Below are 14,566 nucleotides of genomic sequence, written 5' to 3'. Positions count from 1 at the left end.
CTAAGGACTAGTGAGCTTAAAGGAATAGTACACCCAAAACATAATTAGCCTTCATTTTCTACTCACCCCCATGCTGAACAACACTCTGGAGTACTTTTTTGATACTCCAGAGTGTGAGTAGAAAATGAAGGCTAATCATGTTTTGGGTGTACTATTCCTTTAAGAGCCACTATCCAGGAAGAAACATCCAAAATCCATAAGTTCATTAAGGACAAGGCTCCAACGACATCCTCAGTGAATGTCTCAGACAATGAACAGAAGATGAGGTGCCAGAGACTCCGTCATGGGAGGATAAGCCCCTACACGGGATGTACCACCGGAACATATTCGAAGTGGCAGATATCAGGAAACCCTACCAATGGCTAGACAAAGCAGGACTGAAGGACAACACAGAAACACTCATTATGGCTGCACAGAAGCAGGCCCTAAGCACCAGAGCAATAGAGGCCGAGATCTACCACACCAGACATGACCCCAGGTGCAGACTGTGCAAAGAGGCCCCTGAGACAATCCAGCAGATAACTGCAGAGTGTAAGATGCTGGCAAGGAAAGCTTACCAGAAGCACCATAACCAAGTGGCTGGAATAGAGTACAGGGAGATTATTAGTGAAGACTGACTTTGGCCAGATTTCTGTTTGTATAATTGTCCATATTCAAACAATTACTCAAAACATAATCCTAAAAATCTCCAATGGCTACTTCTGAGGATTTTTGTCATACATTTTATTTGTTAGTTTTTGATATAATCAACCTATACCTGATATTTAAATATTGTTAATTGTTACTGTTTATATCTACATTTCTAATTTCATTGCCACGATTTATATAAACCAGACTGGTTTATACCATGCCAAATACTTTTAATATGTACCCTTTGCATTTATGTTATCGAAAAATATGATTTAAAATAAGATATTGCAACAAATTAAGCCCTAATTCAATTTACAAAAAAATACGTTTCTGTTCGTGCTTTGTGTATTTTTTATTTTTTTATTTTATTTATTTATTTTTTTTTTAACAGTGTCCTGTCAGGCAATGTGGCAATAAGATAAATTTTCTTGATGCCTAAAAGAGCCCAACAGATTTTAGTTTAACAAGTGGAGCAGTACGGCTATCCCCATGGTGTTCTGCTTGATTTCTGCATATAAATAGCTTTATTATAATTCATACAAGGAGTATTAGATTACATGGAAACTGCGATGTAAGAAGAACAGGAAATGAAAAACAGAAGAAAGGGAGAAAAGATGAAAGAAAGGAGATAAAAGGGGAGATAACAATAAAACATCTCCAGTCTGCTTCATCACCTGCAAAGAAATGTAAAAAGAAAAACACAACCAACAGATATAGTATAAGAGATACAATAAAGTAACACCTTACTACTATTGCTGAAGTATAAGTAGTATTATTTAGTCTGACATGTATACTGTCGTAGCTAGATAAAGATAAAGAATATAAGAATATGATAACCTTTATTTTGAAAGGTCAAACAGGAAGTGTGGTTGTGGTGCTGTTGTGCGGCTAGACAGCAGTGTTTACAGCCCCTGTAGTAAAAAGAGGGTTGATGCTAATGAGAGGAGGGACAGAATCAACAGCAGCGCTCTAACTAACCCCGCGGCGTGCTCTCCTCATCAGTCCTGCCACTCTTAGATGCTTTACGTCGACTGGATGTCACTTTTTATTTGCGCACCACTTTGAGCAAGTTTAGACTGAAAACAATGCTGAATTAAACGCACTGCTTGGAAAGTTTATGATGACTTTAAATGGGCTAAGGTCGGATGCAATTAAGTTTAAAAAAATATCGGATTTCTCGGGACGTCCGATCACCATGGAGGAGCGGGATTAATACCACTTCCATTTTTCTCCCTTTGGACGTTCAAAAAAATGAACCTACCTGCAACACTTTACCTCATGATTTCTGTCTAAACTTCTTTTAAGCACAATTATCCGTGGGAATAAAGGAATGGGCATTTACAGCTGAAGAGAAAAGAAGAAGAGCATCCATGGATTGAGTGATTGTACTTTCAGCTGAAGTGTAAAGTGCCTCATGAAAGGTAAGGAATGTGCAGGTGGAGCTCAAACATCCTCTGCAGAAAAAAAAAGAAGATAAAACAATATATGAGATTTGAACCTCAGTAGATTGCAAGAATTAAATCTTTCTCTCCAGAAGCATCCATTTAAATCATGTCCACTCCCCTGATCTTCTGTTTATTCCCTGCTAATAACACATGTACTTAATCTAACTCTATCAATGAACGTTTCTCCACAGCTTAAATGTTCCCAGTAACAGCTAATCTCACAATCTTACTATTGTTATAGATATATTGCTGTTTTGGGTATTACACATTCTCCTTCTAATCTCTGAACGAGTCTTTTTTGCATGTTAAACCATTCTAAAGAGGTTTATCTGTCTGCAATGGCATTTATACCAGGAGCTCAGCTCCCTGGATTAAAACATGGAGAAACTGACAACAGTACATATGTATACATGTGGGTATCTATATATGTTTTTCTTTAAATCCATCTTCTTATATGGCATTAGAGTCCTGGAGTCCATTAAAAGATGCACCTGTTTTGTTGAACAGGATATCTGGATGGCTTGGCGTTTGTGTTGGTGCACCAGTTTATCTGCCTGCTGCTCTGTAAGGTGCAGTCTGTCGGACAAAAGCTAGTTGTTACTGTTTTACACAAAGGGCTGCAGCTGTCTTTTGCGTTTTGAAATCTGTGCACCGCTCTGCTTTACTGTGCTGTCCTATTGAAGTGTTTGTTCAGAAACCTGCATCTCTGCAGTGGCTTGTTGTGTCGGACCACTGTACGCATACTCCTAACCTCAGCTACTGGTCATATAAATAAGCAAATGTGGTTTTTTAATCAGTTTTAAAGTAAGTTTTAACATTTATTATTTTTTTTTTTTCAAACAATAATCCCTATTGAAATCCATTTGGTCTTTATTGTTTATTGCAACTCTGGCTTGAAAATGTTCTTGAATTATTTACAGACGGCTGTAAAAACCTTTTTTTTTTTACAGAATCCTCCAATTCTTTGAACCTTTGAATATGAGCAGCTCAGGTGTGACTTTGCACACTAATATCCGTCATTACTTGTCACGGAGAAAGCCTTGATATTAATTCTGCATGCTGCATAAAATTATGAATATTTCATGATCAGGGGTCAACTGCTGACAGGCTGATGGGTTGGAAGTAAGCTGTTGGTCTCAGAGACGTCTAAATTGATTTGCTGAATGTTTAAGGCTCCTGATATGCAGATTTATGACAAAGCAAAAACTGTTATCAATAAATGATTAAATGTATGCAGGGATAACGAGAGCAGTTACAGATTCAGTTGATTTCTCCACCTCACCATACAGCAAATCTCCTCTTAAAACACTTTGAAAAACAAACCGATTCTGTTCATATGCATGTATAATTTCTAGATATTGGAGGCTTACTGGCACTCTGTAGATTCTAAAAAGTTCTAGTTTCAGAAATGTTAAATCTTTCAATTATTCCATTATTCCATTGTACATGTATTTTACATGTACAATTTAAATAACTCTGTATCGATAAATGTTTGCTACTCAGTTAGCCTGATAAACCAGACTAAACGTGAGATTAAATGTGTAATTTAGCCTGGCCCTGATGAATTAGACATCGGAAGACTGTTGATGAGAACAACCCGTTGTCTTTCAAACCATGTTTGTGCCTATTGGCCAACGCTCTGATCAATGAGCGCAACTGGCTGTGACGTCTTAAGCACGTCAGGAAGCTGGTGGGAGAGTGTAAATAAAAAGCCTGTCGGTAAAACGGCGAATACGTCCTATTAAAAATGAATGAGCGTAGAGCCTCTTCCTGCTTACTTTTCAACGAAAACCCCAAGTCTAATCCTTCCAAAGCTGAGTCAAACGAGAACTGTTCAATAGTTGTTGCCATCTTCCTTGTTGTTCTTTCTCCAGCGTTGCGCAGCTTTGTCATCCCTCCCTCAAAATCCCGCTTGCTTTGCATCCAGAAATTCAAACACATCTCTGCGTTATGATTGGCCAGTCATTTCTAGGGCCTGGGGTGTTGATTGAGGTTAGACCACTCAAATGCTAGTTTACTGGGCTACTAATCAGTACCATTTTTTTATAGCATGGGAATAAAAGTTGCCAAATAATTAAAAACATTAAAACTATTAAAATAAAAAATTAATCTTCATTCTAGAAATCTAACATTACAAATAAAAAGGTTGTATATAGTTTGCATGCCATGCAAAATTAGTAATGGTATCCGGATACAGCGTTTGACTATTGATACTTTTTGACAATTCTTACACAATGCTTCTTAAATAGTCAAACAATCAGTTTTAGGAAAAGCAAAATAGAAAGAGCTCATTCTGATCTGTTTTTTGTTCTTCCCCTTTCTATCCCCTGGGAGTAAGCATTGGAATGTGACTTGTGTTTATGCCTATTTAGGTGGATGTAGCGTTAGCAGCATTAGCAGTTTGCCGTTGTTTCTCAGTCTGACACAATAGTTAAAAATTTAGCAGCAAAACTTACCAACTGCCTGTTGGTGAGTCTCTGATTAGTGGAATTGTTGCCCATTCCTATCTGCACCAGAACCTCATGGTTCCCCCTGCGGGTGGTGAGCCCACTGGGGGATGGCCTTGTGTCACTACTTTGGGCTGGGCCTTGCCGGATCCCTTGAGGAAGATCCCAACCACAAGGCGGTCACTGAGCAACCCCAGGCCTGTTCCCAGGGCAAAGTCACGTGCCTCAATTTCTTCATCATCATGGGGGCATTTTGAACCGCTCTTAGTCTGACCCATCAACCAAAGCCTGTTTGATGTGGGAGAACAACATCCACATCCAACCAGGGATGTTTAAACCCCCAACAAAATATCCTCTGGGGTCATTCCAGGCACTGAAACCCCATCACCACGTTAAGGTGGCATTCTTTTGGAGGAATAGAGAAAGGGATGGTGATATGAACATGGGCTAATATAACAACCCCTCCAGTTTTTACGACAATACAGAGGGGCCAAAATCAAACACCCGATTGCTCAACACCCTCTCAAAACACACATTTTATCATGGACAAAGTTAGATTTCCAGTCTGGATATCAATACTAATAGTAAATATTTCACTGTTGTGAAAATCTCATTCCTTTCAATTAATTTCAGTCCACTGCAATTTTTTAATCCTGTTCAGATTCAAGCACATTTGTTCCAATATTATCCTAAGTATTGCCCAGAACAATCACAGTTTCTGATTTCCAGGCAGTCCCACTGAGTTGTTAATCTTGCACCACTCAAAAACGGTGGAAAAGAATCAAGAACCACTTAACAGTAGGAAACCTCCAAACTCACTGTTCTATAGCATCTATAGCCGTCTACCATGCAGTATACCTAGCATGGTTTTGTTTTCTGCATCACAGATTCACACATCCATTCCCTCCCCTCATTAAGAGCCATCACAGGAAGGAGTCTCATTGTGTGAATACATGTGTAATTTATGGGTTTAATAAAAGGATTCTTTCAGTTTCTGCAGAATTACAGGAGAAAACTTGAATGCAAGAGAGAGACCGCTACTGAGGCATTGGAAAGCCCTCAATAGCGGTTATTGTTAAACCGAGTAGTGCCATATGTTAGAGTATCAGCAATCACTGGTAATCCATATGCATTGGGTTTTCCCTGGGATCTCCTTCTGTGTAACAATACAAATGAATGGATTTTCCAAACTAGGTTGTAGCGCCAGAATCCAAATCCATGCATCGACTGCTCCAGTCCACCGGCTGGTTGCAGAGTTTTGGAACCAGTCACTGGGTTAATAACTGTGATTTCCACGATACAACTCTTTAGTTGATCGGTCAGAGTTTCTGCCTCAGAAACACTCGTAGTTGCTGCAGCACACAGGTTTGTGCAAAGGCCACGGCCTGTTAGGATTAGGAGGGATTACTAAGAGAGTAATACTACTGCTTATCAGGCCTGTATCTGTCACTAGCATCACTGATGGGCCTGCTTAGGCACCGAGGGATAAGGCATACTCCCTCACACATAAGGTCAAACAGCCAGTTTAATTGTTACATATAAAGAGTACAAGTCAGGCGTAAAAGGGTACAACACAGCCTGAATAATTCAACATGATCTAGACGTGTATTCTTAAATAAAAGTGTTGTAGATGAGACGTACATGGAGCGATTTAGCCTGCCTGCTGTTTAAGCTGTCAGGGTTCAATCAACCTCTTACTTTGGCGCTGTTTGCAAGGGAAAGTCTGCAAGTTCCGTAAGATTTAAATGTCTGTGTAAGGTGTCTAAAAAATAAAGGATCAGTTTGGCTTTAAAAACCTTAGTTCTCCGATTCATGGAAATGTAGACCTCTTATTTTGGAGACATATAAAATTTTATCTAAAACAACCTGTCAGAGGATATATCTATGTTCAAATCTGCAGGTGTTTACCTTAATACTTCTTGCTGCACTTCAACAGCGAAAGCCTGTAAAGATCAGTGAGTTTAAATGTCACGTGTCCTCCACGTCCGAGCCTGAGCATCACATTAAAGCTGCCGAACAGGTAAAGGATCAATGCTGTCTGCGCTAGAAGAAACTCTGGAACCCTCTAATGTGCAGAACAATCGGGACTTGTTATAGCAGTGATTGATCACCGCACAGCTACATGAAAGCACATCCTTCATATGTCTCAACAGTTTGATCTTTAATTCAATTAAACTATTAACACACGAAACAGGAGGCCAGGATTAGACTGGGTGTTAGAAATGTGCCATCCAGAAGGCTAAGTCATGCTGAGATCCAAAGCAATTTGTGTCAGTGAAATCCAGTGGAACATGGGACGATTACACGGTGTCAACATGCGGCCTTTACTTTGTAATATTTGCCTTTGAAAGATTACTTTATTCTGGATATTTCATTTTTTCAACAGTGAGAGGGACAAGGAATATTTTTGATACTTTTTGCTTCATTTAACTATTCATACTTTATTTCTTGAACTGTTTGAAATTTTGTCATGTTTACAATAAATAAACTTTACAAATGAAGTTAGGGCTCATCTGCAAACTAGAAAGAAATTAAACATTAAAAAAAGGGTTTACCTGTTTGAATTCAGGCTCATTTACTCCATTCCCCTTAATGAAATGCAGTGAAAATGCTTTCAAACGCCACTTAAACCTGCCTGTGTGTTATTTTGTTAGTTAGAAAACACCACTAAGCAAACATTATCAAAGAGACAGCGGCGTCTAGCCAAACTGCAGTCATACTTAAAGTAGATATGACTATCCACCTAAACTAACAGGACTGGAAAAGGTAATATTCTCCAAGATGCCCATGGTTGCTGCAGAGTTAACATGAAAGAATGAGTCTGCATGATGCTTATTTGGTAACCGTACACAATTTTATAAAACCCCTTAAAGCATGGTGGTGAAACTATCATGCTTTGCGGAGGTGTTTCTTTAACAGGCCCAGGAAGATGATATAAGAATAATGGAGTTAATACAAGGACGTTCTAGGTGATGCCTGTCATCGTGGTCATGGCAACCACAAAACTGACTAAAATTAGAAGGCAGCCGGACTTTGGATTCATTTTTTTATTATTTTTTTGAAGGCGTTACAACACCTAACCAGGAGTCTTTGTCAATTGGTCTCTGTCGAATGAACTAGAGCCACTGTTAGTCCTGGAAGACTGCAAACAAACTTAAAACTAGGGTGTAAATTCACCATCCATCAGAGCAACAGCACTAAAAAGCCTAAGATGGACCAGTTTAGATGGGAGATGCATCAGTGCCATCCTCAGATCTGATATCAGCTCCAATATTGGCTAATTAGCCGGATCGGATGAAAGGTGTCAATCCAGTCAATTCTTTTTTAATTAATATTGCTTAACACAGTGATACAGTTACAGTGAGTTTCAGGCTGGTCTATTATATATTGGTCTTTGAAATATATTTTATATAATATAAGCTTGCAGTGCACTTTACATGTAAGTGCTATTTCTTTATTTTGTTGCTAATATACTTTATTTGTCCATCCATCCATCTTCTCCTGCTTAGTCCTTGTCAGGGTTGCAGTAGGTGGCAGTCTACGGGTGAAATGCATGGTACACTCTGGACAGGTCCCCTGTCGTTTACAAGTAATATCAAGTAATTTGTAAGTATATATATTGTAAGTATAAGACCAGTGGATCGGTCATGTGGTATTTAATTGGTCATGTGACAATGATTGAAATGCAGGTCAGGATTGTGAGTCTCTAACTCACAGGTGTCAAACTGGTTCCAGAAAGTGTCGGTTGGCTGCAGGTTTTCTTTCCAGCTAAACAATAGCACACCAGACTCCATTCATATTATGAAGTCATCATGTTCAGATTGGACTCCCTAACATGAGATGACTGGAGTCTGGTATCCTATTGCTTGGTTGGAAAGAAAACCTGCAGCCGGACGGCCCTTTCTGGAACCAGTTTGACACCCCTGGTCACCGTCTAATTAAAGCAGATAAGTCATGTTTAATATCAGCCTGAAAGACAGTATTAATTTAGGACAATGTATCAGCTCAGATTTTTATATCAGTGCCTCATTAGTCAAAGTGTAGATGTGCTTTAGTTACTTTGATTACAAAAGGGCTGGGGTGGGTGGGAGGGGTGGACCTCTGTATTCTTAACATGCAAAGCTGATAAAGACAATTCCCCAAAAAGTAACAGCTTTAGTTGCACTAAAACTGACTCTCTTCAAAACATCGACTTACTGTGGCTAAATATTAATGCATGGCTCAATTTTTAGATCTTCTTTTTTTAACTTTTAAAACCATGCATCATTTATCTTCCATCTTATTGTTGTATGTTGAATTCTTTTGGGAGGCAGCGTTGCTTTGTGTCATTTGATGCATTCACTCTGAATTTAATATCTAGCCTCCTTTGGAAGCCCTCAGAGTGCACATGCCAATTAAATAGCTCTGCTCTGCTGCGTGAGGAAATAACCTGCTTGTCTCTGTCTAATACTGCACCTGGAGACAGAGCCCTCCCCCTTTTAGTCTGTCCCTGTCGGGCTGGCTGCTGCAGACTGCCACGCTGTATATTCTGGAGTGGAAGCTGATTGGTTAAGTTTAAAAAAAGATGGTTTGAAATTGTCAAATGTTGCTGGAGGTTTGGTATTAAGATTAAATTTCAGAAACACTTTAAATGGAGCTACTCTATATAGCATAGTGTGGATATAAATGAGAAGGTGATGGTAGAGAGATGAGGCAGCGAAATACAATCACTTCCATCAGTTTTGCCCTCTGGAGGTGACACATAAACAATTTGGATTGTACAGATTTGTTGTTTATCTTCTGAATCCATTGCTTATTTCATCATCCCAAAGGGCAAACAGAGGGTTGCTGAAATAAACCCTGGCCTTTCTCATTTTGCAGTGATGCCTGACTGACTCTAGTCTGGAAATCAACAAAAAGGCATCAGAATATTTTGATCTTAACAGCCGCTGTACTGGTCCAGGGCTTGGAAACTAGTTCATCCTTCTGCTCCGCTATTCTGGGCTGTTTGTTTGCTTAAGTGTCGCTAAGCGATTAAATGTCCCCAGCAGATCTTGGAGTCGGTTTGTGTTTGTGCGGGGCTTCTGAAGTTACTCAAATGAACTTTAAGAAGTAAAGCTTATAGGGTACTGAGGGGAGTAAATTAAGGGGAGCCTGAGTGAGCTTCCATTATGTTTGGAGGGCAACAACATTAACTTCCCTCCAATCCAATTTAAAGTGGAGGACCTCCACAGGAGCTACAGCTGTTCAGACTTTAGAGTAGCTCAACACTTTTTTGTTATTTTCTTTTTTAAGTGGAGTCGTGTGCTGGGTTCACTAGGTGATAAAAATCTGGAGATCTTCTTGTTGAGTCATTTGTCCATTAAACCGTCAACTGAATCTTACCAGATGCTGCTGTTTTATTCAACAAGTGCTGTGATCTATAAAGTCTTAGTCTAAGTGTAAGCAAAACTGCTTGTGCTGCCTAACATCTGGAGTTGGTACTGTAGGTCTACCTTTCAGTGTTGTCCCTGTCACCCACCAACTGCTGTTTGTCTATTCAGAATCAGACAAGACCTTATGGATGAGCTGGACCAATCCCAAACAACAGGTTAATCTGTACAAACACCTAGACCCTTAAAGAGGCCTTCCTTGTGGCTAACGACACCTAACTCCAGGCGCATACTAATGGTTCTGAGAAGCATCAGATTTCGCTTTGCCTTAATCCAAGAAAAAACAACTCAGATTATGTTTTTTAAAAAGGCATTTATTCACCAACCTAAGCACATTTGGAATATAGTGTTTTTGCTTGGATAATGTACAGACATTAACTGTAGGGATTACATTTATATAAAGAGGGGGATGTGTAACCACCATGCAGTGGGGATTCGGTCACAGCTACTAAAGTCAAAGTGATGAAGGCTAAACAGGATGTACGGTTTTGTTTTTCAGACCTAGGGATGCGTGGAGGAGAGTGACGGACGGCCATGGGACTGGAGAGACGGTGGCTTCAGGCTGTCACCACTGCTGTAGCCATCTGTCTGCTAAGTAAGTATGCTAATGCAAATATCGATTGGCCGCATTTCTTATTGATGCGTTTCCATGTTTTGTATTTTTTGATTGCGTTGAATATTTCTAATTACCCCCACAGTTTACTTTCCTTTGCAGAAATCAGATAATTACATGTATTTGTGTAAAGTAAAGTCCCACAGTTGAGATATTCAAAGAAAATATTTACAGCTGGAACACTTTGTGTTACATGACACAGCTAGATCACAATTTTCCTCAAACCTTGCCACAAAAAAAAAAAAACATCTATGACCAATATTGAAATCAAATAGGATTACTTGGATCTAGTGAAGAACAGTATAGAGAAGGACTTGCTGGGAATTAATGCTTTATATTATATATTTAGAATAGAAAAGAATAGAATAGAATATCCCTTTACTGTCCAACAATGGGGAAATTGTGGTGTTACAGCAGCAGCAAAAGTTTATAGCAGAAGTGGTCACACAATGTGGACCTTAGAAAGTGCTTAAAATAACAGAATTTATTCTTATTTCTGTCACCTCCTAAAAATAACTGACAGAGTAAAGAAAAAAAAACAAATAACATGCTGTACTGTACAGTTTTTTTTTTTTTTTACAATATAAATACTCTGTATCTGGAGGATAAATAATCAATAAACAGTTGTGGACATTTTACAGTAATGGATAGGTAAAAAATAGCAGCAACACCAGAGATGTGCAAAAAATGACAGCCGCATGTTATTTAACTGACTAAGTTAGAAACTGCAAAAATCAGCATGAATGTGGCAACTTATTGAGGTTTTTGGGGACAGTTTTATAAAGTCACAGCTGCTGGGAGGAAGGATCTGTGATAACGTTTCCTAGTGCGTTTAGGGTGCAGTAGTCTTTCACCATTTGGATGGTTGCTAGGTGACCTTAATGTCAGTTAATGGTGGGTGGTCAAGACATTGAATTCAAACAAAAAAATATGCACTTGGAAAACATGGGTTTATAAAAACTGATATATTTATCACCATTGTTACTTAGCCATATTATTGTCCGAAAATTCAAAGTTTTCTTGATATTGTGCAGCCTTTCTGCATGACATAAGTAGGTTAGCATCTCGCAAGACTCACAAATGGAGTCTTTAATATGATTTAATGTAAGAACATTAACCTAAAAATACTACTGTTTTACTGTTTCACAATATTTACTATAAAAATTTAAAAGGCAATGCAGAACATTATTGAAATGCTGGGATAACAAACAATGAAGCAAGAAAATGTCATAATCTTGCTAAAAATAATGCAGCACATTTTGAGCATCTATTTAACATTCATTAATTCTTATTCTGATTGTGAAACACAAACCATCTCACTGGTGTAGAATAAAAAATCACAGAATTTGGTAGAAGATTTTTTTGCTGATAGTTACATTAGTAGACCAAAGCTCGTATAACGGGGTAATTAGTTAGGCTATCTGCTGCCTGCAGTCGGCTTCCCAACATGCAGCCTGCAGCTGGTAAAAGGCTATGTTAAAACGGTGTCTCAAACACCTACACAGGAGTGAGAGGTGGTGCTCCTTTATAAACCAAATCACGACTCTTACCAACTGTGTTCTTTTAGCCAGCTGAGCAGCAGTGTGCAGTAACAGGTGAGGAAGGGCAAATCTGCATTACTTTAAGCTTCATAAAGTTGAAGAAAATAAATAATTTCAGCTCTTTGGAACTAAAAATGGAAACATTTTGAAGGCATAGCTCTTTATTACCTGGGTTAGATTTCCACAGTGTTTAGATTCAAAACAGTCATTTCACTTTTAATTGGTCCAATATTATCAAATTAATGCTTGGATGTATAAATCAGGCAGAAACAATATTTTTAGTACCTAGCATTACAAGTCTGATTGACAATAAAGGTTTTTTGGCAGGTTGGATGGGACTTTTACAATAGTTAGTGACTCAGATGCTAAAGCTTAAAGGCAGAGGTGCAGACAGCTAGATAATGGAAAAAATGAGAAAAGTAAGAAAACTAAAATATAAAAGTAAACTTGGAATATTAACATTGAAATTTTATTGTTTCTGACTATTTTGGATCCCTATCCTCGATATACCTTCCTACCAGAAAGCATCCCTTACCAACATCGTCTCTAAGGATCAACAAGCATCTGTTGAAGCTTTAAGAAGCAGCAGAGGATGTTGTTGATCAGCTGGATGCAGACGGTCTGCATGTCCAACATCGTTTATCTGCAAAGCTCCCCCTGTTTCATGTCGAGAGAGAGAGAGTAAAGAGGAGGGGTTGCAGGTCAGACATGAGCGGACAGGAGAGAATGGGAGCAAAATCCAACTTTAACAACATATCTCTGGGTGCGGATTTAGATCAATCCGGGATTTATGCTCCCCCCCTCAGACCCCCAACCCCAGGCACGCTTCTGTGTGTGCGTACTTGTGTTTGCAGAAGGGGGGGTGGTGGTGGGATTGATCATGCTGGTCCACAGACCGTGCGTATACCCCAGGGGGTGGCGAGAGGTTGGCTGGACCAAACACAGAGGGTCCTGCTGCATCAGAGCTTCACCCCTCCTCCTCTGAGATTAAAGTAATCACCAGGCCAGATGAGTAGTGGAGCAAACACAGGCACCCAGTTGAGCACACACCCATGTTAGCACATGACAGCGAGGGAGATAAAGGAGGTAGGGACTGCTTCTTGCTCCAGGTGCCACTAATGGGATTGCAGCTATGCAATCTTTTTACCAAATGCCCGCATGGTTGTTGAGAATGCCCTCTGACGCCCAGGCTTTTAACAGTCTGGGAAAGTCAAATTCAGTAGCTGATCTGTGACCAGTTTCTCCAAAGATCAGTCATTGCATTGCTTTTTAGAACCTGTGTGTCGACCTCTTCCCGCCTTTTACTGAAGGAAAGGGTTCGTAAGAGATTCTCATGTCAGGGAGTGAAAATACTACGGTATCTACTCTGAAATAACAAAAAAATTATTTATTAATGCGTGACATGATTGCTTATATTTAGAGCAGTAAAGCAGCAATGACTCCTACTGATGCTAAGATCCTAATTAACATGTAACTACACATCATATGGCCATAATATTATAATTTAATAATAGATCAAAGCCCAACATCCTGCTCATACAGATTTTTTATTTTTTTTTAAAGATCTAATCTAATTCTAAATTCTAAATTTTTTTTTTCAAATTTGTTTTTATTGAAACAAATGATAAGATAATCACAATAAGGAATACAGTTTGCTTTTTTTGTGGTTAATGGTTGCTGGTTTTTAAATGACACTTTATGCATCACAGCGTACGTACTTTTTGCTTTCACTAATTAAAAGTCAATGCTGTTAGTTGATGAGGTTTATTGACCTTTAAGGTTTGGCTGCATATATTGAATCAGATTTTTTCAAATTGTTTTTATTGAAGCAAATGATAAGATAATCACAATAAAGAATACAGTTCGCTTTTTTTTTTTTTTGTGGATAATGGTTGCTGGTTTTTAATGACACTTTATGCATCACAGCGTAGGTACTTTTTCCTTTTACTAAATAAATTATTGACCTTTAAGGTTTGGCTGCATATATTGAATCAGATTAATTGTATCAGAGGGAAAAATGTAATCATTTTATTTTAACATATTTAGATTTCAATACATGGACAAAATATAGAATAAATTAAATTTTACATAAGTTTTAGTTGTCATTTTGATTAGACGCTGGAATAAAAATGTTGCCTTTGGCTACTTCTGCTGTTTTGGAAAGGCAACAACTTATTGGATTTACCTGAACATCTTGATTCTCTGCTGCTTTTCAAAGCAAACATTACAAACTATACTATTCACATAGGAAGCTTGGATGTGTGCTCCTTATTGTAAATAATTGGTTATTATTGTTTACCTGTTGAGGTTGCATATATTTATTAAATGATTTGCAATATATTTTGCAGCCCATTTCCACACTGACTATAAGTTTTTTGCCAAATTAGAAAATTTCCCTACAGCTGAAAGTTTGGGAGCCTATTTTCATCCAGCTGAGCGTCTGTAATTTGTCCGTTCCCTGTTTATTGCCCCTTTTGCT

At 38.6% G+C, this 14,566-nt stretch overlaps 1 protein-coding gene across 2 annotated transcripts in view; it reads left to right on the top strand.

Moving 5' to 3' along the window:
* Positions 1-1,583: 1,583 nt before the first annotated feature.
* The window catches only part of LOC107086840, a 38,523-nt gene continuing 25,540 nt past the window's right edge, over positions 1,584-14,566 (top strand). For both annotated transcript variants that reach the window (XM_015378055.1, XM_015378054.1), the window contains exons 1-2: positions 1,584-2,051; positions 10,433-10,528. In XM_015378055.1, the coding sequence (XP_015233541.1) occupies positions 10,468-10,528 (61 nt within the window). In that variant the 5' untranslated portion in view covers positions 1,584-2,051; positions 10,433-10,467. The remainder of the gene's footprint in view (positions 2,052-10,432; positions 10,529-14,566) is intronic.

Source organism: Cyprinodon variegatus, unplaced genomic scaffold, assembly GCF_000732505.1.
Source record: "Cyprinodon variegatus isolate N-32 unplaced genomic scaffold, C_variegatus-1.0 Scaffold163, whole genome shotgun sequence".
NCBI classification, from domain to species: Eukaryota; Metazoa; Chordata; class Actinopteri; order Cyprinodontiformes; family Cyprinodontidae; genus Cyprinodon; species Cyprinodon variegatus.
Note: the sequence above shows the minus strand (reverse complement) of the source record. Positions and strands in the feature narration are given on the sequence as shown.